Below are 27,635 nucleotides of genomic sequence, written 5' to 3'. Positions count from 1 at the left end.
GGGCTGCAAGATGCCTCCAGATTGAAGATGTGGGATTAAAGTGAATTATCAGGCTAATGATGTGGGCTATTTCAGAATAAAGCCCGATTTTTAGACAGGCCGTGCTATCGATTAGCTCACATTAAGCCCTTACTTTAATCCAGGAATTGTTCAATTGTGGAAGGGGAATTAAAGGATTATTGGAGCACAATGTAGTGCTGCTTTTCTTATTAAAATAAATGGCTGTGACCTTTTTCACTCTGAAGACACATTTGTTAATCCATTTTAATTATGCAACTTTGAGAGTTAATCTATTTAGCGGTTAGTTTAGCTGGTTGTGATACATTTATTTGTCCAGCTTCAAACTTGAGATTAATTGTTAACTACACAGGTTATATTAGGGATTTGACTATTTGTTTAATTTGCCTAATGCTTTCCTGGATGTTCTGGGTTTAGGTTTATTTTTATGCTTATGAAATGCCTCTGAAGTGTCTCTATCCGAATGGACTGGACCAAAACAAACAGTAAATGAAAGCAACCTGAAGCACAAATTTGATTAATAGTAAGTTCAAATTAAGAGGACAACAGCAACATTGATGTAAAGCAGATAATACACACAGTAATTTGTATAATCATGACATTTACAAAAGTGATTTTACATTCAGAAAGCATAAAAAGTCATTAAATTTGCATTAGATTCAATGCTACTGTAAGTGTCTACTTTAATGTTCCTAAAACATTGTCAACAAAATGTCAATATATGAGTGAAATAATGTTGATGTTATTAGGTATATTAATGTTATAATTAAACACCGAAATGGTTCAAAACCTTTCACTGGGGTGGCACCTTTTCAAAGTATAAAATTTTGTACCTTAAATGTGCACATTGGTACATTAAAAGTACATTTTTGTATCTTAGGGTACACTTTTGTTTCTTGATATAGCACTATGAGGTACACATTTGTACTTTTAGGTATTAAGTTTTACCTTTAAAGTATACATATGTTTCCAAAGGTACCATTACTGTTGAAATGGTACCACCTCAGTGGCCGGTTTTGTACCTTTATTTGTATCTTTACTTATTACTTTTTAAAATTAAGATTTAAAACAACAAGTGATTATTTATTTATTTTTTTTTTTTTATTCTGTGTTAAAAATATGATTTAAAATAACAAGTGATCTAAGTGGATTATTTATTTATTTATTATTTTTTTAAGTTATCTTTTAAAATAGAATTAAAAAAACAAGTGATCATATAAATTGGATTATTTGTGAAGTAAATAAAAACTTAAAACTGACTTTTTAAAAAATATTTAAAAGGATATACAGTTGAAGTAAGAATTATTAGCCCCCTTGAATTATTAGATCTATTGTTTATTTTTCCCCAATTTCTGTTTAAGAGAAGATTTTTTCAACACATTTCTAAACAAAACAGTTTAAATAACTCATTTCTAATAACTGATTTATATTATCTTTGCCATGATGACAGTACATAATATTTGACTAGATATTTTTAAGACACTTCTATACAGCTTAAAGTGACATTTAAAGGCTTAACTAGGTTAATTAGGTTATAGGCAGGTTAGGGTAATTAGGCAAGTTATTGTATAACGATGGTTTGTTCTGTAGACTATTGAAAAAATATATATAGCTAGGGGCTATTTTTGTCCTTAAAGTTGTGTTTAAAAAAAAATTTAAAACTGCTTTTATTCTAGCCAAAAGAAAACAAATAAGATTTTTTTTTACTTTTTTTTTACAAAAGAAAAATTATCAGACAAACTGTGAAAGTTTCATTGCCCTGTTAAACATAATTTGGTAAATCTTTAAAAAAGAAATTCAAAGTGGGGCTAATAATTCTGACTTCATTTGTATTTATATTCTGTTACACTTTTATTGTTTTGTATTTATTTTGTACTTATTGTTTTCTATTACACTTTTGTTATTTTAATGCTAAAATTAAATGCAAACCTTCAATATTTCTTGTTTTTAATAATGTGGAAATGCATTTCTCTGAAAATTTCCCCACTAACAGTGTTCATTACATTTCATCTGACCAGTCTCATAACTTCAGTCAAGTAAAAGGCAACTAATACCACACGCTGAACTTGAAACTTAACAAATGTGACAACTCAAAGGAATAGAAGCTTATATGTTTTTTAAAAATCTGATAGAAAACAACTATTCAGATAAGATGACATTTCTCCATAACACAATGATGTCTTGACCACTTAATTCCTTACTATTTACACTTGACAAAGAAAAACACCAATGGCATCATTCTCTGTCAAAACAACTTTTTGACCTTATAAAGGGAAATTTGTCTTGGCCTACTTCTCAATACACTTCATTATGTAAGCTATACAACAAGTTTAGGCTATCAAAATAACACAATTCCTTCATTCATGCACTACAAGGAGTTTATACTTGCCTAAACCTCCTTAAACCTATATTTGTTTATTTGTTTTTTTTAAGCTCACCTCGTGACGTCCTCAAAGACATTAGGCTACGTCACAAAACGGGTTGAATGTAAATCGCATCATTCAATCCGCAGTAGAACACAGGCAGACACCCGATCTTTGCGACCTAAGGGTAAACTATCTGATTACCTTATGACAGATCGCATATCTCTCTCTCTCTCCCTCTCCCTCTCGTTTCACATCCAGAGGTGTTTTGTGTATTTAAATATGGATTACCAGACCTTTACATGTTACGTAATCGCCAGGTAGCCTGATATTAAAGGCTTCAAAATGCTCGACCTCATATTGCGCGTCTGGGCTACTGTATACATAATAATTTTAGTTTTGTTTAGTAAAGGGCCCTTGGTTGAATAGTATCACACATTATGTCATGATTGAAAGACGTATTTTGGACGTCATGTTGATGCTACTGTCAAATATACGTTTTTAAGCTGCGTGCTGTTGCTATGGTTACCTCTTCCGACGTAAGCAACTTCTGTTTGCGCTTATTTGTCATATCGCAAACTTGTGTGCCTCCTGAAGTGTCGGTGTAAACAACGTTGCTGTTATGCTACAATATAATATAACATGTTGGCCATGTTGAAACATCAATATTTAGTTTTGACTGCTTTTGAAGGATTCAGCAAATGAGTTTTACCCTAAAACCTGAACTGAGTGACAGGTGCAGGTGTCGTATCTACATGGCATCTTGCTCACATTTTATCTTAATGAATACGCTTTCCGCTTGAAAGAAAATGTACTCTGACTCAACTGTGAGGGCAATTGATTTAAATGTCAAGCTTTATCTCAGTTAGGCTGATTCAGCGTATTTTAACACTTGATTTGATATCATGACTGTTTTGATTGTCGTGACTGTTATCTTTACCTCTCATTGCTGATTGTATGCTTTTTAAATGGATAAAAAGGCTAACGTTAAACGATAGACATAAAAAGACTTGCTGGTGTTCATCTCTTCCAGGTCAGGCAGAGAATTAACGAGCATGAAAAATATAATTTCATCTCATCTCATCACCAAACGCGTGACTCCATTTCCCCTTCATTAATCCACCCGTGGATAAAACGTCACGGATTTACGACGACATTCACTAACATGTAAAGGATGATTAGATAAACAGATTCTCTAAAATGAATCTATTTGATTTGGAGTTTATCCTAATCGAGTTAATGAATAAGGCACGCGTTATTCATTCGTTGGAGCATGCAAATTCTGATAAAAGAATGTAGGCATGTTCTGATACTGGAAGATCTTGATATGAATAATACGGGAATTAATGTTTGGCTCTGCGTACACTCTTTAAAGTAGGTGCCAGGAAGAACAAAAAGTGATGACATAGAAGAACCTAGGTTTTCCAAAGAAGCTTCTAGTGAAAGGTTCTTTAAAGAACCATTTTAAAGTGTAAGAACACTGTAATTATCAACATAAAGAACCTTTTGTGGAATGAAAATGCTGCATGGTTGTTAAAGGTTCTTCGTGGAATCATGGATGGCAATAAATAACCTTTATTTTTATGAGTGTACAGCGAACAGTGCACAAAACGAAACAGGAAATATTGTATGAGCATGTGAGATACTGTACTACTTTACACACTCTAAAAGTATTGCAGCGGAAAAAAACTCCACCGAGGTCGCCAAACGACAACTTTAAATTTAATTCATTAAAGCACGGCCAGGTGCAGCGAAAGAAACCAAAACTGGACGCGTAAGCAGCGCGATGTTATTTTTTCCTTCTTCAAAGATTTTGCATGGCAGTTTTAACACACCTTAACCCGCCATGTTGAAAGTGGATTTGACACATGAGGGACGAGGATTTTGGATCATCTACTGCGCACCTGAACCACGTATACCGACCGGTTCGTGACGTCCGAAAACATTTCTATAAACACCGCCCGAACGTGCAAACTTAAATGTTGATATCCGCGCCTGTGTCCTCAGAAATCGAAAGGAGGTCAAATGGCAGTTTGAAAATAAAGTCAATAGAAACAGAGCGAGAATTGCTTTGAGGAAGAAGGCGAAACGAAAATGTGGCTTGTTACATAAACGTTATTTTGAGCGACATTTCTCTTCAGATCGTTAATATATTAATCGGCGGAATCGAAAGTGCCATCGCTCGACAGTCGGTGTCACGGATAAACGAGCTTACTTAATTTGTCGGACCGTTTACTCAACTCTTACGCAGACGCTTCTGTATATTTCTGACTGTTACAAACAACCTCCAAATATTTTTAACGAGGAAAAAGCGTATGTACACGAAAAATCGCGCTAAGAAGCGCAAGCCTGTGTCAAGCGCGATCCCTATTACATAATGAAGTTCATGCGTATGATGTAGTTTTTACCTTATGCGAGTTTTTTCCGTCTATCTGAATTGGGTGATCCGGTGTTCTGGTTGAAGCAGGAGCGGTGTGTGTATGCGTGTGTCCAATATGGCATCATCCCGCATCTGCGCATGTCTCAACATCTACAGATTATTTTCAAGCCGACTCCTTCATTGACCTTTACAGTTGCAAAATTTGTTCAGCCCATTATAAATAGAAATGGGCCCAAGCCTCCGCCTCCCTCGTGTGGAGAAACTCATGGCTGTGTCTTAAAACATTGCCAACCGCCTGCATGGACAGCATTCGGACATTCAAGGGCGCGTGCAGTACTTTCGGGCATCATTAATTCGTGTGTCGTTTTTGGACTCTTATTTTCTTTTGATGGTCAAAAATACTGTTCGTGAATATGGTAAATTTGCTGATAAGAAGCTGTCTATGTTGATAGCTCACTGCGTTTTGAGACACAGATAATGTAAACAAGAGGGTGTTGCTGTTGCAATTTTCACTTGTTTTTATTTGTATCTATTTAATTATTACTTTAGACTTGTGCAGAAAATATTAATAGTCTTTTTTACTTCAGCATTCATTATATACATATCACAAATAATTTTAGCCTTCTTATAAAGAGAGAAGCACACTTTCTATTATTTTCCATATTTTATGTAATGAAATACTATTCATTTTTGTGATGTTATCAAGTAGCCTCATGAAATCTAAAAATATAGGATATTTCACAAAAAAAGAACACAGTTTTCTGATTTAGAATTCATGCGAGTCATAACAAGATTTTAGTTATTAAAATAGCTAAAATGTTTTTCAAAAATGTAATCTAACCAAACTTTACTAAAATATGACAAGATTGAACAATTGACAAGATTGAAAATATGACGAGATTGAACAACAATATTGAAATATATAAAACAACAAAACTATTTACTTTGCTTTTCTAATTTATTTATTTTGTAATATTTGAAGTCGGTTCATATAATTTTTTTAACATTTTATTTGATTTTTACATAAATATTTACAGAAATATTTGACTGTGTACATAATCTTCACAAATATGTTTACTAATTATTACATAATTAGTAAACATTATAATTATGTATAATTATATTTTGAAAATTGCAGAATATAAATATAAAACATTTCTTAACCATTTTGAGGAATATAAAAAATAACAATAATGTGTTATCTCTTTTACATCTTTTATTTCCACAGCTTCAGGGATTCCAAAAACATCCACATATTAAGTTATAGCTGTTTTAACATGAAAATATGATTGATTTGCCTCTTGTTACAGTTATGATATAGTATGATAAAAAGCAGGAAATGTTCAAGGTCCAATGACATTACCACATTGAAATGGTCTATTACAAATTGTTAATTTGTTATCAGAAAACCATTGTAAATATATTATTTTTAGAAATTACCCCCTTATTTCAGGCAGACATTTTATGCTCATCTTGTCCTCCATTGCCATCCTGTGGTAACAATATTTATTGCTATACTGAGTTGAATTTGACATAAAGTGTTGCCTCTTAACGTGCCTCTATAAAGGACTATTCATTCAGAGCAAAAAGAAAAGTGCACTGTAATGTTTCTCAATAAGACTCGTTCAGAGCCTCAGTTTATCAGGCAACACCAAACCCTCTAAACCACACACGTAGGACACTGTGTGCACATACAAGGTGAAATTCTTTGTCCAGAAGGAGAAAAAACTGTTCTCATCTAATAAGCACAGGCTTCCACTTAGTGATGTAACAGATGGTTCATGCCTTGAGCTTAATCTACAAGAGGAGACTGTGACAAGCACTTCCAGGGACAGATTACCACTGCTGGAGCAGTGACCTTGCAGGACGAGATAGACAATGTGGGTCAGTACTTTATCCTCCCTTTGCTCTGGTATAATTCAGAAAGTTTTGCCTAGGGAAATTAGCTTTGTGCATTATCTGGTCATATATACATGTGCAAATGATGTGCAGGTCTTTAGAAATGTTACTGTAAAATAGTTCTAGCACATTGTAGACTAGAAATGCAACAATTATTTTTTTTCATATGTAAAACGTTTAAGATGTGTAACTATATTTAAAAATTTGTAGTTGTTACCTTAAAGACCACAGTGAGGAAGAAATATATATTCATATAAAGTATATAACTAACTGTGTATTTCTTTAGTGCATGGCTATAGTACTAAATATTACTGTTTTGACATGAACATGTTCTTCTAACATACAACTGCCTAAAAAAATAATGTTAAAGGGATAGTTCACCCCAAAATCTAAATTGGCATCATTTATTCACCTTCACTTTTTATAAGTCTGTTTCTTTGTTCTGTTGAAAATGAAAGAAAGATATTTAAAAAAAGAAATCTCTAACCTTTGACTTTCATAGTAGTAGCTTTTATGAAAGTCATAATATGGACAATATCTCACAGCAATTCGCAACTTTGTTTATTTAGTTTATTTAGTGGCTAACTCGTATAAATTTGTATGATTGCATTCATACAATTTAGTACAATTTGCTTATCCTCAAATGATGGTTGGGTGCCACGACTGAGAAAAATTATTCAAAGCTGATTCCTTTTTTAAATTAAGTGGTTGTAAACAATTTATTTGGTCTGACTTTAAACAAACAAATCAAGTTGAACATAACTAAATTTAATTTATTTGTTTTTATTAAACATATAATTTGTTTTGCAGACATCTTTTTTTTTACCGTGATCTAATTCGTAAACGAATTAGCCACTAAACTGACAAAACGTAAAATTGTTATGAGATGAGGCTGGATATTCAGCTCAAGATAGCTTCTTTAGTGACTAAGCTGTGCATCAAGAAACACATTTAGGCTTAAATCCAATTTAGGGTGAATAAATTATAAATTTTTATTTTTGGGTGAACTCTTTAAAGTGTCTGTTTGTACCTTGCAATGAATTCCTTATGGATCGCTGTTTTAATAAATGACAATAGGCTAGTTTTTATTTTAAAACTTGAACGGCATCCTTTTTTCTAATGATACACGATGTGATAAATTTGTATTTGAAAAATAAGTATTATTCTCATATTTTTGTCCTTCTAAATCTTTAGGAAATGTTTTTGGTACATCAAAAACTGTGGCTGATGACCATCTGACAAGCTAATCTAGCAAAAATAGTGCTTAAAAAGTATTTAAACCTCACAATTAAATAGAAGATGAGGCTAATAACTGCAAAAAGGTCAATTTTTTAAAGAAGAAATAACCACCCCTTTCACCAGGCTGGCTACAGGCCTGTAGTACATCCCAACAGTCATTCTACTCCTTTTCATACTGTGTAGAACATTGTTTTATAACAGTTGTGAGGTAAATTCAAATCCAAATGTAGTACCTACTTTAGTATGTTATTCCGAACATGTTAGTAATAATGTTACGTCAACAAGTGTGAGATTTTGTCTTGCATTTAAAAGTGTGTATGTGTGAAACAAACAATGAATTGTTGGTTAAAGCAATATGAGTAGACTTCACCACATCTTCTTGTGACATCAGCACATGCAGCATATACCTCTGGGTCATAGTGCACAGAACATGATTACATATAGGAGTGATAGGAAAAAAAACTACAGCAACCTCAGATCTATATTTGGCTTCAAGTTGTGACAGAGACCTGCAAATGGTAGATTCTGAGCTCCCGAACAATTTAAGCTTGAGAGTGCTTGCTCAGAATCCCAGTACCACAAGTATCTGCTCCAGTGATACGAGTGGTGCTACTTATTTTGTCTGTGCTAACTGTGATGCCTATCTGAGCCAGTTTCAGTACATCATTTTGTCTGAGTAGGCGAGAGCAACCTAAGCACTGCCACAGCAACAGAGAGGCATTCCTGTCTGTATTGTCATGCCCACTGAAGTCATTCTTGAGTTTCCAGTCTGTAAGGGTAGCTATTATGTTCTTTCAGACTCTTGTGTGTCCTGTATCTGTACTGCCATATGTTATGAGCGCTATCCTTGACTTTTGCAACTTCCCTATTATAGCTTAGGCTCCTGATTCCATGTCTGCAAACATATCTTATTCCTTCTCCTGCTCCCCTTTCTCCATTATCATCTTTATGATTAACATGTCCATCATGTTTCTGTCTGTTCTGATCTGTCTGTGTTTACAGTGTTTAACTCATGTTTAAGTCCTACAATTTTCTGTTGTTGCACTCTAAAAACGCATGGTTTATAATAGTGCTATGTAGAACCTATAAAGAACCTGCAATTGTTATCCAGTGGTTCTTATTCAGCATTACGGTAGGTGTTATAGACTACTAAAAATGGTTCTTTGGCTTGCAATCATAGGGGAACAACATTGAGTGCTGTTTTGCACCATTTTATAGTTCAGGCCTATAGCCAGTTTGGTGAACGGGAATGTTATTTTTTTTCTCCAAAAGAGGACCTTTTTACAGTTATTTGCTTAATTTTCCATTCGATTATGAGATTTAAATACTGCATTTTACTGACATTTAAAGCACTATTTTTAGCTGAATTAGCTTGTCGGATGGTTATCATCATAACCACACTTTTTGATGTACCAAAAATATTTCCTAAAGATTTAGAATAAAGCAATAGGAAAAAATATTTATTTTTAAAATACAAATATATTACATCATATATCATTAGAAAAAAAATAGGAATCTATAAAAAAAATATTAAAAACTAATCTCATTTAGGCAGATAACAATCGGACCAGCACACTGATTTCCTCAGTCAGAATTTGGCCATTTGAATAAAAAAATAGTGGCCGAAATAGGTTTCCTTCGAAGGGTGGCAGGGCACACTTTTATGGATAGGGTGAGGAGCTCTGACACTCGAGAGTAGAGCCACTGCTCCTCCACATCAGGAGAAGTCAGCTGAGGTGGCTCGGGCATCTGTTTCAGATGCTTCCTGGACGCCTACCTAGGGAGGTGTTCCAGGCATGTCCCACCAGGAGGAGGCCTCGGGGAAGACCCAGCTGGAGGGACGATGTCTCTCAGCTGACCTATAGGAACGCTTTTGAAATCCCCCTGGAGGACCTGGAAGAAGTGTCTGGGGAGAGGGAAGTCTGGGGTTCTCACCTAAGACTGCTGAATGAATGAATGAATGAATGAATGAATGAATGAATGAATGAATGAACGAAAAATAATTAAAATATAATAATAATACTAATGATACTAATGTAGAGCTTTACAATTTTCTAGCCTCTCTTGTAAAAAAAAGCATATTTGAAAATTCATGGATAACAACAATAGCCAAAATATTGTTCAAATCAATTTTAATATGGTCAACTTTTGATGGTTCACACCTTTTTGTTGGTATTTTTGATTTTGTTTCAGGAATAAGTCAAGTCAAAGTCTAAGTCAACTTTATTGTCAATTCAACTACATGTACAGGACATATAGAGAATCGAAATTCCATTACTCTCAGACCCTAGGTGCCTAACATACAATATGAACAAAAAAAAATAGAGTATTAGATAAAATTTACAATAAATACAATTATACAAACAATGTAATCCAAAAATATATGTTTAAAAAAATGGTAAACAATACAAATACATTTATGGGCATATGGCAAATCAGAGTTGTGCAGATGTAAAACAAAATAAGCTCCAAGATTTAGAATAAAAGTTACTTGTACAATGTTTTATCTATAAAAAAAAAAACCATACAGTAGCAAAAGATGACTTCACTCACATCAGGTTGTATGTTTTCTTGCACAGCTGGATGTTGCATGCACTCGTGAAAAATATCTGTTAGCATTAAACAAAACTGATCAGCTGAAGTTACACCAAAGCGACAGACAACAGAGGATTCCACTTGATCTTAAAGCCTTTTTTAATAGGTTATTTTCACTATTTATGATGCAAAAGCAGTCAAAATAGGACAAATGAGCTCATGTCTGAGTCAAATTCTGGACTTTTGTCAGTGACTACAGGCCTGTAGTGTATACAGGGATGGGCAGTATTTATAATACATGTATTTTAAATACAAAATAGAATATTGTCATTTGGATTTTGATAGGGTTTGGGAAACTGAGTTAATATTTTGTATCAAATACTTTAGTGGCTTGTATTTTTAAAATACTGTAAAATACTTTGTAAGTCTACATGATGACATCATAAAAATGTGGCCTTTGATTGGTAGTTTCTCAGTTATTTGACAAGGCTTGATATCAGACTAGAAAATTGATTATAATGAAGTCGATGGAGTATGGATGAAAACTATGCATCACATATAAAGAAAGTAACAGACAAATTGTCACCTTTGAATTATAAGGTTCCATAAATTTTTGTTAAAATTGAGTTATTGACATTTTCTTATTAAATGACAACTTATTTACATTATGGGATGTTTTGTATAAGGTACATTTTAAGATTTTTTTATTTAAAAAAAATTATAAACTGATACTGTTTGCTATATGGTATGCAAAAACATTAAAGCACAATATCTCAAAATCTTTCAGAATGCAGATAGAATAATATAATTCCAAGGTGACAAAATTGCAGAGGTATATTCGGGAGCATGGCAAAGTAAGACAAACAACATAAAGTCCTACAGTGGCGATACCTACAAAACTCCATTGGCTGTTTCAAATGTCAGTAGCTGATCTGCAGGTGCTCTTTATAGTTAATTACAAACTTTGACATAGTTAATCAGTATGAGACAAAATATTTAATAATACTCCCATTTACAAACTGGTCAAATACTCCCAACTCAGGTTGGCAGCAAAAACAGATTTATTTTTTTAGATATCATGTTTTATATTGCGTATTAAACAATTTCCAAAAAAGAAAAAAGATTTTAGTAGTTTTCAGAAATCATGATTTACTTTGAGTGTTGACAATTTTAATTGTAAAAAATTTGAAACATAAGACTTTTAAGAGATGGTGGCACACAATCAAGAGAAATTGTACTATATTTCGACTCATTATCTGCATTAAATGGTTTTTACAATGATAAAAGAGATCTTCCAGAAATAACTTTCTGTACTAAATTTGTACAAAATCTATACTAAAATCAAAGAGAAACACAAGTTACATTTTTATGAACACCTCCTCATGTACAGTAGAAGTGATTGAGGTGCAGACAAGCTGACTTGCTTAGAGAAAAGTTGTGTTATCTATCATTGTTTACTTCACTAAATCATTTAAATGGTGAAAGTATTCTGCGGATATGCCTGTTGATGGAAGGTTTGCGAAGAAATTTCATGCTACAATTTAAAAGTGTTTTATAGTATTTTTAAAATACAAAAATACAGTATTTTATTTGATTCATTTCGTGGCAGCAGTATTTTTTTATTTATTTTGATACACTTAAAATTGAGGTGTTTGGTATTTTTTTTTATCTGGGTATAACGCATTCTAAGTAACAAGTAAAATAACACATTCACTTTTAAAAATGAAATGCTGATTTAAAATGATCGTAGTCACGTTGAATCCCACACTCAATGAGAGAATGCAGACAGGCAAAAATGAAGAGGGCACATTACATTTCCTCCATAGAAATATTCTCTTTATTTTGAACACATGGAAGAAAAGGAAAGGAAGATTATCTTAATGAACAGTGATATTACTTTTTAATAAGGCAAAAAGTACAAATGTTGCTTTGCGCTCAGGAAGTTAACATAACATTATCCTACATTAATTTTTAAGTGTTTTTTTTTTTTTTTAAAGGTAAATGGAGGCTGTGTGCTGTAATTGCAGATCTTCTCTATTTAAAAAAAAAAAGAAGAAAAAAAACCCCTGCAAAGTCTGAAAGAGATCAAGCATCAGCCAGGTCAGAAAAAGTAACGCAAAAGTAACGTAATGCATTACTTATCATACACAGCAACTAAGTAACACAACTAGTTACTTTTTTGGGGAGTAACTCAATATTCTAATGGATTACTTTGAAATAGTAGCTCCCCCAGCACATGTAGTCAACAAATAAATAGGATTAAAAAGTGTTTTGAAAATGTTAGACAAGAATAGGTGCTGTTAAGTTAGTTTTAGGACAACTTTGATGGAAGGTTTATGCCACTATATATGCTATGTAGCACTGTAACCACTTAAAACACTGGATAGCTATTACAGATGCTTTATATGTTCTATATAGCTCCAAATTGGTTTTACTATGGTAATGAGCCAAAAAATGTACGATCAAGTCCAGTTCAGTTCATCTTTGTCTATTCACCAAGGGTAGTTGCAGCATACAAGCATGTTATGTAAGACACATTATACGAAAAAAAACAACAACTTTAATTTAAAAGCTTTACAGCTGAGAGGAATAATTATTGTTTAAATCAATTTGTTTTATTGATAGGCGTTCTGTGGTGTAACTGGACCATAGTTGTCTGCTTCTTTATTTTTTCTTCTTGGTTTACAATTCTCTCCAAACAGCTTTTGTTTTTCACACTTGAAGAATTGAATTGACAAAGCAATGAAAAGATAATAATGAAGCTTCTGCAAGCAGAACAATCTTTGCTCCCCTTTCTTACACAACACATCAGTCTTTCCCATGATGTGTTTTGTTTTTCTGCTTAGTTACAGTAATAATGATTCACAATATAACTGTTTTCAAAGACATGCTGCCTGGGTGAGCACAAGAAACATGATTAGAAAGATTTACAGTGTTCAACATAAATGAGTACACCATTTCGAAAATATTTTTATCTCTTGTATCCGTTTGAATATAGGGAATATAAGTAATTTAGGTAATCATTTTTGGTGCGTTTGAGCAAAACAGATTTATTAAACCTTTAACAAGGTTATCCAAACTTTTCAGACTGCCACTTAGAGATTATCCTCAAGGTTTAGTCGTGGCTTGAATTTATTTTGAATGTATTTGATTGCCATAAAGGTGCCAGAAAGTTGAATCTGGTACTATAAAATCAATCTGATGCTATGGCTTTGTTGTTAATCTAATGTAAACACACCCATCTCTAAAAAAGATAAATAAGAATAATTTAAAGGATGATGGCTTTTCATTTGCATGTTGTTGTTTGTACTATTAAAACTACTTTTTTTCTCTTCTGTGGGTTATGGTTAAAATATGGTAATTCCAATAGTTTAATAACATTTATTTGATTTTGGAAATCAGCAAGCGACCTTCTGTCATCGTCCTGTGACCCCCACTTTGGAAACCATTGACCTAATACATTTAAATTCAAATGAAATATTGCAAAAGAAATTTAATTTAAAGGGTGGGTGCACTCAGTTATGCTGAGCACTGCATAGTGAGATTTGTCACAAATTTGTCATCTGATTGATAAACATCACCAAATTAAAAATAGCATGTCCTCATCACATAGCATACATAAAGCTTCATTTACACATCATTTCAGTTTAAATTTAAGAAAATTCCCTGATTTGGTTAAAAAAAAAATCTATATTCAAATCCTGCATTTAACCAAAGCAAAATCTCCATCTTTTCCATTTTAATAGCCACTCTGCAAGTTTTCCAAATTGATAGTTTTGCTTAACCAACTACAAAATTTGCCAAAGTACACCTCTTTTTATGTTTTTTTAGACTATTTATGCCCATAGATAAAAAAAAAAAAACTGTAATACTGTAAGACTGCAATACGCTGTAAAAAAAAATATGACAAAAAGTCAAGACACTAATCGTTTAAAGTTTAACTGAATATTTTAGTCAGTTTGATTGATTTAAGTTGAGATGACAAGAAAACTTAATTTGATTCAACTAAAAATATAAAGGCAAGATTTTGTTTTACCAATTAATCTTTTCAATAAAGCAAGATAGAGGGACCACTTCTTTGACCACTTTGTAAGTGTAATTATATGAATTTTTCTATTAGCTGAACCCAAGTTGAGTTTATGTCCCATGAGGCCACTTGGGACGATTTGTGAATAGCTGTGAAGCAATGCAACTGATGCTCTTGGGTCACATGACGGCAGCATGATGGATGAAGCACATCCAGATTTCACTTACACATATTCATACTACATAAAATATCCTTTTAATGATTGTAAACATTATACTTGTTCAAAAGAGGTATTACATTAACTAAGCACTCCAGTAAAGAATAGAAATACATTAAAAAGGCATAAACTCTACCAGATGTGACTACAGCTGCAGAAATGAACTTGGTCCTCCACCCAATATAGTAAACAAGTCAACCATAGTGAAAAACATGCCACTCAATGTTTGCTGGATATGTGGTGTATATAGTCCATGGTAATGGTTGTAATTGCGTGATTTTCTTTGATTACAATGGAATAATTAATTAAAAAGCTTTGAACTAAATACAGGTGTAGTTTATTTTGCCTTGTTGTTCTATACAAATGGCTCTCATACCCAACACACAAATTTCACAAAGATCCTCGCATTTAAGCTGTTGATCTGATTAAGAGTTGTGACATTACATGTAAATACATTTATATCTCATATTTTAATAAAGTTTGTCATATCTATTGACCTGGTGTACCATATTCAATTTTACATTACATATGTCACTTTTTGATACTTCAAGTCCATATGAAAATAAATAGAAATGCAATGTTTATTATGCTAGCAAATATTGTTTTGTCTTAAAGTTGCTAGCAAAGATTCTTATTCTTAAAGTTGGCTTAAAATAAAAGTAAAAAAAAATCCCTCTTCTTATATCTTATATTTACTTCTTATATTTCTTTATATGTACAGTTGAAGTCAGAATTATAAGCCCCATTCGAATTTTCTTCTTTTTTTTAAAATATTTTCCAAAAGATGTTTAACAGAGCAAAGAAATTTTCACAGTGTGTCTGATAATATTTTTTCTTCTGGAGTAAGTCTTATTTGTTTTATTTCAGCTAGAATAAAAGCAGTTTTTAATTGTTTAAACACCATTTTAGGGACAAAATTATTAGCCCCTTTAGGCTATATTTTTTCTTGATAATTTACAGAACAAACCATTGTTATACAATAACTTGTCTAACTACCTTAACCTGCCTAGTTAATCTAATTAACCTAGTTAAGCTTTTAAATGTCACTTAAGCTGTATAGAAGTGTCTTGAAAAATATCATGTCATCATGGCAAAGAGTAAATAAATCAGTTATTACAGATGAGTTATTAAAACTATTAAGTTTAGAAATGTGTTGAAAATTGTTCACTCCGTTAAACAGAAATTGGGGAAAAAATATAAACAAGCGGTCTAATAATTCAGGGGGGCTAATCATTCTGACTTCAACTGTATATGGTAGTGCTTGTTATAAACAATGTACTTTTGCACTTAATTGTTTATATAAAATCATATAAAAACCATATACAGTTGAAGTCAAACTGTTTAACCTTCGTGTGATTTTTTTTTTCTTTTTCAAATATTTTCCGAACAGTGTTTAACAGAACAAGGAATTTGTCACAGTATGTCCTATAATATTTTTTTTCTTCTGGAGAAAGTCTTATTTGTTTTATTTACACCGTAAAATTTTTTGTTACCGTACAATAGCAGACGTTAAACTACAGAAACTTCTTTATATTAATCTTTCTGGTAAATTTCTGTAATTTAACTGTTATTTTATGGTAACTGTTTGTAACTTATTGGCCGTTATTTTACGTTTTTTTAATTATATTATAGCACCTTAAGAAGTTATTTTTTTTGATTGTCTACAGAACAAAGCATTGTTATACAATTACTTGCATAATTAGCCTAGATAAGTCTTGAAACTGCACTTTAAGCTGAAAACTAGTATCGTGAATAATATATACTCAAAAAATATATGTAATTTTACAGGGGTGCCAAAAATATAGTAAAATAACGACTGTTAAATTACAAAAATGTGTCGTATAATAATGGATGTTAAATTAAAGAAATTTCTTTTAATTAAAATTTATTGTGTGGTATTTTTTGGTAAATTTCTGTCATTTAATGGCTGTTATTTTACCTTTTTTAAGTTAAATTATGGATTTTTTTTACAGTGTGGTAAAATATTATGTACTGTCATCTTGACAAAGGTGAAACAAATCAGTAGTTGGACATTAGTTATTAAAACTATTATGTTTAGAAATGTGTTGAAAGAATCTTTTTTTCGTTAAACAGTAATTGAGGATATAATATACAGGGGGCTTACAATTTTGGGGGGAAAATTCTGACTTCAACTGACTTCGACCATTTGGTTTGGTAGTCTTTAATCAAAACCTAATCTTTTGCTTCCATTCTGGAATGGCAGTCCTTTGATCTCAGTTTGACGGCTTGGATGCAGTATGCTCAGCCAAGTCCCTCCAATCATTAATTTGATGAGAGTGATCCATGAGGAAAAGCACACAAAAATGTATTCAATATTCTGTTTCAGTTGGAAATGTGCAATCGTAATGAATTAAAATTCGGCAGCATCTTCTTGTTCACAGTGATTTAAATGTCTTCAAAGTCAATCAACTGAAAAAACTAATTGGTCACAATACATAAATGAGTAAATAAATAGTTCTAATAAAAATAGTACTCAAGAACAATGACTGATTGAGTGGCTTGTTGCTTTGGTAGTTTCTGATGGACAAAAGAATATTTTTTAGCATTTCACAAATGGTTTTTACTCAGAAAGACAGACTTTATAAGGTTCAACAGATCAGTAGATGTGTCACAAATGCACTCCAGCTGGATTACAAATACGCACTGTATGTATTTTAGACAATGCGTGTTATTCAGTGTTGTGTTATTTATCTACTACAATTTTAAACCAATTTGTTTATGAGGTTTGTGAGATTTTAAACCAGTTTATGTGTCCTTATAGACAAATTGTTTTAAATCATATTATATAATTTTTTCTTTTTGTTAAAATTAAGTGAAGTTTTTTGTGAAGATTTCTGTAGCACTGGAAGTTGCTGTGTGTTTGTGTGTATGCGTGAATAGGCCAGATTATGTGTAGCACGTTAAATGACTGTAAACACAGGCCCGTAGCCAGACTGGTAAAAGGAGTGACTCTTTTTTTTTTCTCAAAAAAGTGGACCTTTTTGCAGTTATTCTCCTCATTTTCTATTATTATATGAGATTTAAATACTGAAGTAAGGTGACACCTTAAGCACTATTTTTAGCTGAATTAACTTGTCGGATGGTCATCATAACCACACTTTTGGATGATTTAGAATAAACGTTACTTGTCAAATGTTTTCTCTATTTAGTAAAATATGACACTTATGCCAGATGTTTTCTTGGCCAAAACTGATTAACTAACGATTCCTTAGGATCCCACTAGGATTCCGCTTAGTCTTAAAGCCTTTTTCGATGGGTTATTTTTACTATTTATTATGGCATAACAGCTAAAATAAGACAATAGAGCTCATGAATGCACTGTAAAACCCAACAGTCAACTTTATCAATTGAAATGAGTGTAATTAACTCAAAAGTTACTGAAATTTAACTCTGCTCATTTGAAAAGACTTTTGCACTCTGTGTTGAAGGTAATGAGTTAATGAAATACCTCATTACTCTAACTTAAATGGAGTAAGTTCACAGTACTCATGTAGATTCGTTTTTTTAACTTAAATGGTTTGTAGCAATGGGTTTCCTCAAACGGTTTGAGTTGACTTAACTTTTTGAGTTTTACAGTACTCAGTTGGTTTGAGTTCTCTTCATTTATTGGGGTTTACAATGCTCAAATTACATTGTTTACTCAAATTTATTAAGTTAACAGTTCTCATTAGGATTCATTTTTGAACTTAAATTATTTGTTACAATTGGTTTCCTCAAATGGTTTGAGTTACCCTAACTTATTGAGTTTTACAGTGTGAGACAAATTCTGGATCTTTGTCAGGGGTCTTCCCTGGCTACAGGCCTGGTACATATAGTACTACTTTAAATATACTGTGCCGTTTTACCATGATTTACAGAAAATCACACTAAAATGTGTTCAGAGTAACAAACGCTAATTTACCAGTAGCCTAAGTGTTGTCAAGCATATTCAGAACACAAATCATTGTACTTATGACTAATGTTTATTTTTTTCTAAACCACCTTATGTTTTGTAAAATATCTTGGATGCAGAAACCAAAACATGGTTTATTTGACCCATTGGCTTGTTAAAATGCTTTAATTTTTAATTATAAGAATACATTTATTATATAAAAATACAAGCTATAACAACAAATTAAAGAAAGTCTGACCTACATGGGATTATATGTAATGTAATTGAAAGATAATTACGAGTTTTGAAAATAATAGCTTTTTGTCCTGGTATGTGCCTTAACATCAGCACATGATGTGTGTTAGGGGGACAAAGGGCTGCAATAGATTTCGGCAGCAGGAGGTGACGTCAGCAAGAAGCTTTCCCTCTTGTTGACTCGATAACAAGACATAAAGAAGGAAAGAAAAAAAATGACCTGAGAGAAATGCACTTTCTTTTGCCACATCGCTCTACTTTAACGCGACTACAACACTTCGACCGGTTTATTTGCGACATCGGTTCATCATTCGCCTGCTAAATTGCTTGTCCGCAGAGTTAAGTTATATGGAAAAGCGACTTAACGTTACGCCGAATTCCGAGGATATCTGTTACAGGAAGGATTTTATGACTTGTTTTTTTGGGCTTTAGGCATAAACATGTTTGTTTTTGTGAAAGACAGCATTAATATGACTGATTTGGTGAGCCCGGAGTATCAGGGCTGCGTGGACGGAGCTCTGATGGACGGATTCAGTGTTTTTATACAGGCTCTGTTGGCGGTTCTGGCTTTCAGCACTTTAATGTGTAAGTTTCTTTAACCTTTTAAACAGAAACCTGAAATGAAACTATGTTTCTGTGTGGTAATGTGTTCTTATTGTTTCCTTTTAAGAATGACGCATCACGTGGTTTAAGGTTTGTTTGTTTACTTTACAGGCTATTGTACATCGATGTATAGGCTTCAGACAGACTGCTTAATATGATCTTTCAGCAGAAATTGGAATGTTACCTTATCCAAAACCACTGTATTAACACGATATAATATAATAATAATACAAATAATATATTGCTGCGTAAAACATATGTATGTAATAGTTGGCAGTTCATTCCGCTGTGGCGACCCCTGATCAATAAGGGATTAAGCCAAAGGATGATGAATTAATAAATGTATTTTAATGGAACCTTGTTTAAAATCACCAAAAAGAGATTTATTTTTAATTTTTAGAATTACATTTTTTGTTTATGTTAGCCTACCTGTGAAAAAAAAAATACTTTTCATTTTTGGGCAATTTAACTACAGTTACAGGCCTACTCGTCCAATATATTCTGCATAAAATCAAAAGTTCTTCATAAATCAATTCAGAGAAGCAGAGCTTTTGTACTCATTGATTTTAAATTTTTTGTTATACAAATATGTTTGCTAAATAACTCAAATAAAGACGATTAGAGATGTTCGATGATCACACATTCTTAAAAAACAATGAACTGAGTGGGGAATATAAATATTATGTTTAAGAAATCACGTCGTTATTACTTTGAAAATTTTTTTGTTTTGATATCATTTCTTAAGTCTTATTTTTGTAAGCTAAAAAAGCCCTGTCAGATAAAAAAATTTTTTTTTTAATTTCATTTGTATTCTGCATGTTTTGAAATTAAATTAAGTTGTATTGAGTCAAGTAATTAAGTTACTTATTAAGTATAACTTATTATTTTAAGTTATTTTTTAGAGATAGTCAAATATAATAGGAAATATACTTTACATACAATTTTAATTATGTAATTAGTAATAAATCACTTTTCTGTAGTAACTTACCCAACACTAATGCTTATATATGGCCATGTATCAGATTTCAGCATGGGACCAATTAAAATCTTATTACATTTCACTACTAGTGCAATTTATTTTCATAAGGATACTATGGTTTTGTCAAAGGGTACCATGTTTTTTTTTTTACATTTATTGAAAATGTAGGATGCATTAAAAAAAAGGTTACTGTAAATTGTACTCTAAAAATGCTACATGCAAAAATCCATTTGATTTAATTTATAAAATGAGAATTGCAGATGTAGCCCATTTATTTTGTCAAAATATACAGTTGTAAAACTACAAAATGTTAACTATTTAAAATTAAGTTACACCGTAAATAAATATTCTGTTATTAATTCCATCTGACCTAATCACCAGAAATAAAAACCTTTAAAGCTTAGTGATTAAAGATTAAAGTTTTTCACTTTAGAATGATATTCTAAACAATTAGTTGTTCCTTCTGAAGAAGTTTTGATATTAATTAAATTACAAAAATACTAAAATAAATAAGTTCCAAAATTGCATCATTAAATTTTTGTTGTTCACTTTTGTAAACATATTGCTTTTGTATTATTTATTAAATATTATTATACAGTACATTTGTAAATCTATATTAACTGAATTGAACCAAGAGTTGAATCCCAAATTTAATGAGCAAAATAATAAACATGTTAAGTTAAAAAAAAAATTCAAATCCATGCTGAATCTGAGTCAGTATGACAAAAAAGCAGTTCTCGATTAGCCAACACCAAGTGCAAATTTCTATTTATATTATTTTATTAAATTCACTTGTTAGTTAATAGTAGCTACCAGAATTTTAATGTTTGCTCATTTGTTATTTAACAATGACAAAACTATTCCAAAGTATTAGAGACAACCCGGTTAATAATAATGGGGAATAAAATCTAAATATTTTAAAATATATACATTTACAGCAGACAATATATATATATATATATATTTATTATTATTATTTTTTTAGTTTATTTTAAGGTTTGAAATGTTTAATTCTAAATGCTAATGGTCTAATCTGATTCAATGATTTATGCTAAGATAACCCAGATCTGCTGAATGGATTAAACAATGATAAAACTCAACTGTTTAACTCTAGGGGAGTTGTAAAACGAGTTTGAAGTGTTTAATTCTCCAGCAAGTAACATGCTTGTGATTTTTAACTGCACTACGCGTCATTATTCAATGGCCTAAATGAACAAAGCCAAGTAATGTACAATCTTTAAGTTCATTAATATTTTATCATCAAATGAGAAACATGGCATTTAGACAGCATTCAATACATATACAATTGTCACCTGCTAACAAATCATAATTGTAGATGACAAATATGCACATTGTAAAAATTCAGGAATAGTGATAGTTTCTAAAAATGTATTTATTTATTTTTTTTACACGTCTTTTTACATCCATAATTTTGTATATTTCTGCAATCAATTGGACATTTAGTGAGTATATATGTAGGACATGGCTTGAGTTTATCAACTGGAAATTGATTGGATCACAATCAAAGCAAGAGTTTGCAAACACAGTGCCTATAGCGATCTGTTTGTTTCATGATGGATGAGCTATTTGGCAATAGTTAAAGGAATACTCGATTTTTTTTAGTCCCTTAGAGTTAAACAGTTGTTTAACAATTTTTAAATCTGTTCAGCCAAACTCCTGGTCTGGCAGAAGCAATTTTATCTTAGCTTAGCGTGAATCATTAAGTCAGATTAGACCAACTTTAGACCAAGACAACTTTTCATCTTCCCTTGGTCTTTTTACACAATGTAGCTACATAATGGTTAAACTTTAAATGTGAAAATATTTTTTTGAAAAGTTTTGATTTTCATAATGCTAAGGATCTAATCTGATTCAATGGTTTATGCTAAGCTAAGCTTAAAGTCCTCCCGCCAGATCTGGAGATCAGCTAAATAGATTAAAAATGGTAAAACTCAACTTTTTAACTAAGCAGAGTTGTAAAATCGTCATCTGGAAATTATAAGGTTTTATCAGAGTTCTGAATGATTTTGAAATATTGAGCATCAAAGTTTTTGCATTCCGTATAGCAAACAGTATGTGTGTAACAACTTTAAAAAAAAAACCTAAAATAAATTAGTCAATAACTCAATTTTAAGAAAAATGTCAGATACAACCTTATAATTCTAAGGTGACGAAATGAGCCTATTTCCAAAAAAAGGTGGAGTGTTCTTTTAAAAGAACATTCTCTCATTATACATTGTGAAAATAAGAGAGTAACCAAGAAGTAAAACAAGAGAGTTAAGCTTTGTATATATAAAAACATAACACCCTAACAACCACCCCAGTACCTCAGCATCCACACTGAACTCCCACATAACACCCCAACCACCCCAGTACCTCAGCATCCACACTGACCTCCTAGTAACATCTTACACACAGAAAACTCTAGAAATTACATAGCTGCACTCTAGCAATCTCCAAACCACCAATCCAAATGCTCTATCAACCACACAGAACATTCTTGTAACACCCAGGAGATGACTTTAGTTACACCCAAGGGATGAATTTACATGTTGTAAATCCAGAAGCTCATATCTCTACACTGCAGCGGCTGTGATGTGTCATGCGGTAAACTAGATGTATGAATATTAAAATATATAAGTGATGCATTCTAAATAACAGTCACATTAAAAAACTCACTTGGGGTGTCAGCTGAAGTATTCAATCTTACGTAAGAAAGGGTTAAGAAAGTAGCATTTGACTCTTCCACAAACCAAAAAAATAAAAATAAATAAAATGTAAGATAGGAATCCTCAGATATGTGTTTTATGATAACAGCATTCACTCCTATAGTTCACGTGATGCTCTCAAGACTCTAAACTCAAGCTACATTTTTCATTTCCAGCTGGAGGGTTCAAGTCATGTGACCTGACTTTCCAATTTGACCCCTAAGGTCCAATTCAGACTTGTTTGTTTCCCAGTATTGAACTATGTCATGTGCTTATTCAGTATACAGTTTAGGGTTTGCATGGTTAATATTTGGTAATAATATTTTAATTCTTTGTTCAAGCCATTTTACATTCTTTTATATTGTGAATGTGGAAATTTCGAGGTCACTTGCATATTATTATTTATTATGAAGCACAGAATAAAAAAAACAGAGACATTTGAAGAACACTGAGAACATTTTCAGATCCTCAGTTATAGCTGTTAATCTGCATCTGGTGGTAATTTCCTGAATTATCTGACCACCCTATTTAACTGACAGAGCAACATTTCTGTTTTCACAGACTTTGTGAGATTGTGAACCATTCTATAGTGACTGAAAACCCCTCAGACAGCAGATTGAAAAACTAAGCAATGAGGCTTCTAGATACTAGTCTGTGATTTTTAGAAAATTGCATCTTTACATATTTGTTTAAATCCCTCACATCAGCTGATTATCCATGAAAGACAAATGTGTGAAAGGACAGGATAATCTGCAGAATCTCAGTTGTCAAACAGTTCAACACTGCAGCTGGAATTGATTCTCAGTTCAGCTCCGAACATTGTAATGATCTGTATCTCCACATACAGTGTTTTGACATTGAAGAGAATCTGGACTGAAAGCCCTGCATTGAACAAACCTTCATTGGTAGAAATAATCAAACAACACTTTAGTTTAGGTCACAATTAACTGTAGTAACAAACCATTAACTGACACTATTAGCTTAATAAACTACTAATTAGCTGTTTATTAATAGTTAATAAGGTAGAAGTTGGGTTTAGGTTTTGGGTAGGATTAGAGAGGCAGATTTTGGTCACTATTTTAACTTTTGCTGAGGAGCATATTTTGTCCAAAGTTAAGTTTAGTGATGAAAGCTTTAAGTTTGGTGAGAAACATTGTTTTCATCATAAATTTTAGAAAGTCTGAACCCAAAGTGTGTGCAGAAGTCATAAAAGGTGGAGGTAAAGTTTCATGGTTGGATGGTAAATGTAAACATTGGTCAGAAGCTCCTTTAGCAACATGTTGTTCCTTCTATTCTTCAATTGCCTAATCAGCCAGCTGTTTACATGCAGGACGATAATTGTAAAACAGAGTCCTGAAGCTTAAAACATTGATATAATGAAAGGGCAGCCCAGAGCCCTGACATAAACCCAAATGAAACTGAAATGAAAGAGACTGAAGAGCAGTCTAAGATTACAGGAGACCAATTTGTGAGAGACTAGTAATGTCTGTGAGAGATTAGTGATGTCCAACTGCCATGGACACCCTTACATCTGCATAGCAACATTTAAATGACACTTAAAATATCTTAGAAATAGTGGTGGTAAGATTTGCACCACTCACATTTTTATCATGCAAAGTGAACATGTAGCAATATTTCCCAAAAACAGTTTGTTTTTCTAGGCCATGTACCGAATAACCCAATACCACATGGTGAAAGACCTCTGGCCTTAGAGTTATACATTACCATGGAACTTTGCTGTTCCTGTTGATCATTAAACTTTTTGCTGTGTATGGAGGAAAGCTATCCAAATCTTTAGTTTCTTATCAGAAATCTGTTGTTGTTTTTGAAGCAAAACATACTTTTTTTACTTGGGTTTCAGAAAATGCCAGTTTCAGGTTGACACATTTGTACTTTGTAAACCCTGTTGAGCCTCTGCGTATGCTTGTGTTTTTACTGTATGCACTTCCTTTTTGTTATTCTGGGCATTTCCTGGCTTCTATTTGGCAGCTTATCTTTGCTGAAATCATCACTGTTGGTTTCCTCAGACGTTCAATAATAATCCTGCTTCTGTATAGTTGTTGATTACACAATAACCGTTTGCGTTTTTGAAAAAGATTTGCTTCAATGTGTGGCAGTTACCTAGGTTAGCACTAAGTTTCAGTCTTCTCTGATTACTCTCTTTCTTTATGGAGCATTGATGTACATCAATGGTAACCTTGCATTTAAATTCCAATTTGTATTCATATATTTTTTGATTTGGCAAGCAACAGCATACGCCTTTAGAAAATCATTACACCCTGTGAAATTCTATACATTTACTCCAGGGGTGTGCAAATTCGGTCCTGAAGGGCCGGTCTCCTGCACTGTTTAGCTTCAACTCCAATCAAACTCACCTGCTTATAGATTTCTAGTGATCTTGAAGACACTGATTAGCTTGTTAAGTGTGTTTGATTAGTGTTGGAGCTAAACTGTGCAGGACACCGGCCCTCCAGGACCGAGTTTGCCCTCCCCTGGTTTACTCACATTACTCCCTGCTTTCAAAAGACCTGAGGCATAAAGTTGAAGAAAGGCACATGTTAAGAGAAGAGGCTACAAAAACATTTTAAAGACTGCGAAAGTTCTTTGGAATTTGATTTGATTTCTGGCTGAATGACAAATAAAGTCAATATTTCAAAGGGGTATGATGATTTTCTATAGGCACTGTATTTGTGTTTTAGTTGTTATTGTATTCATTTGTTTGTCATGTAGCATTTATATCAGGATTAAAGAGTAAATTCTGAATATAATATCATCATTTACCTACTTTATACTTGTTCCAACTCTGTGGAGGTTTCTTTATTTTGTTGAAAACTAAAGAATACTTTTTGAAGAATGCTGGTATCCCCTGACTTCTATAGTATTTTTCTTTCTACTATGAAAGCCAAAGGTTACAGATTTCCAGCAGCTTTCTTCAATATATTTCATTTAGTCTTTAACTATAAAGAAACTTGCAACATTTTTGAACCACTAGAGTCTGTGGACATTTTGGATGAGAACGAACCTCTATTTTTTTAACTATTTTATTATATTTAATGTTACTTTTTGATAAGTATGCTTTATGTTTTTGAAATAAATCAAATTTGATTTAAATTTTGATTTAATAATTTGTTAACTAATGTAATGTTTTCCAACTGTGTGTGTGTGTGTGTGTGGGTTGTTGTTGTTTTTTGTTTGTTTGTTTTTTTGTTTGTTAGTTTGTTTGTTTGTTTGTTTGTTTGTTTGTTTGTTTTTACTCTCCATTGGCTCCAAACCGCTACATGTTTCTTAATCACATTTGGATATCATTCAAATTATTACTTGACATTATTAAAAAACAGTCCATCTTTAGACTTGAAGTAGCACTACTTTTTAGGTTTGGAGCCACATTTTCTTAAAGCAAACAACTTCTCATATTACTTGCATATTTATTTAGATTTGTTTATCTTTTTTTTTAATTAATCAGTCGATTTACTTAGTAGTTTACTTATATATTTATTTAATTTTGCTAGCATATTACTAGTTTATTTTATTACATTATGAACATGTTTGTTGTTAGCATGTGTTAACCCTTACAGCCAACATGATTTGTACTTGACATATTGCTAGCATTATTTATTTTCTAGCATGTTTCTAGAATGTTTTAGCAAGTTTAACATGTCTTAACACAGTGCTATATTTCTACCGTGTTTACGTTTTTGTTTAACTAAAATGTTTCAAACATAGCAAACATTGTAGTACCAATTAGGATGTTTTAGCTCATGATTGACTTGTTTTAACATTGCTAGCAACACTAAGCATGCTACTATTAGTGCAATACTTATACTTTGTTAGTCATAGACTTGCTATGACTTCATTGATAATGATTATGATATTGATAATGATTTCTGAAGCATCGTGTGACACTGACAACTGTAGTAATGATTCTAACAATTCAGCTTGGAATCATATGAATAAATAAAATTTTTAAATATTTTCAAATTGAAAACTCCTTTTAAACTGAATTAATATTTTTTACTTACTGTAGTATTTGTATATGTTTTATCAATTAAATATCTCGGTGACCTGAAGAAGACGTATTAGTAAAATTATGTCTTTATCTTTACAGTGAAGAGGTTTCGTGAACCTGTTGGAATAAGAAGACCTTGGAAGATCTGGTGATGATATTTAACATTTCTCAAACTTATGGTAAAATAATAATAAAAAAATAAATAAAACAGAGCTCTTATTCTGTCTTTTTGTCCTCCAGGTTCTTTGACACTTCTAAACAAGCGGTCGGGGCTCTTTTCATGCATTTTGCCAACATATTCCTTTCCACACTCACCAATGAAGATCCCTGCTCTCTGTGAGTGTGCTATCAAAATTAGAGAAGAATTTATAAACACTAATTGTTTTTTAGACTTAATTCATCATCCAAAATGTAAAGGGAAGTTTGTTGTCATAATACCATGCTTGTAGAACAGCGTTGTACAATACAACGAAGCCACTACAACAGTAAAAACATTTTAATTTGAGCAGAACAC

At 32.2% G+C, this 27,635-nt stretch overlaps 2 protein-coding genes across 14 annotated transcripts in view; one reads left to right on the top strand and one right to left on the bottom strand.

Moving 5' to 3' along the window:
• sfmbt2 (Scm like with four mbt domains 2) overlaps window positions 1-4,897 on the bottom strand; it is a 77,326-nt gene extending 72,429 nt beyond the window's left edge. For all 4 annotated transcript variants that reach the window (XM_073947208.1, XM_073947209.1, XM_005164834.5 and 1 more), the window contains exon 1: window positions 4,790-4,897. The gene's annotated coding sequence lies outside the window, so the exon portion shown is untranslated. The remainder of the gene's footprint in view (window positions 1-4,789) is intronic.
• The window catches only part of tmem110l (transmembrane protein 110, like), a 220,690-nt gene that overhangs the window by 181,809 nt on the left and 11,246 nt on the right, over window positions 1-27,635 (top strand). For 6 of the 10 annotated variants that reach the window (XM_073945732.1, XM_073945735.1, XM_073945734.1 and 3 more), the window contains 2 exons: window positions 27,221-27,269; window positions 27,362-27,457. In XM_073945732.1, the coding sequence (XP_073801833.1) occupies window positions 27,402-27,457 (56 nt within the window). In that variant the 5' untranslated portion in view covers window positions 27,221-27,269; window positions 27,362-27,401. 10 annotated transcript variants of the gene reach the window in all.

This window comes from Danio rerio, chromosome 4 (genome assembly GCF_049306965.1).
Source record: "Danio rerio strain Tuebingen ecotype United States chromosome 4, GRCz12tu, whole genome shotgun sequence".
In the NCBI taxonomy this organism is placed as follows: domain Eukaryota; kingdom Metazoa; phylum Chordata; class Actinopteri; order Cypriniformes; family Danionidae; genus Danio; species Danio rerio.
Note: the sequence above shows the minus strand (reverse complement) of the source record. Positions and strands in the feature narration are given on the sequence as shown.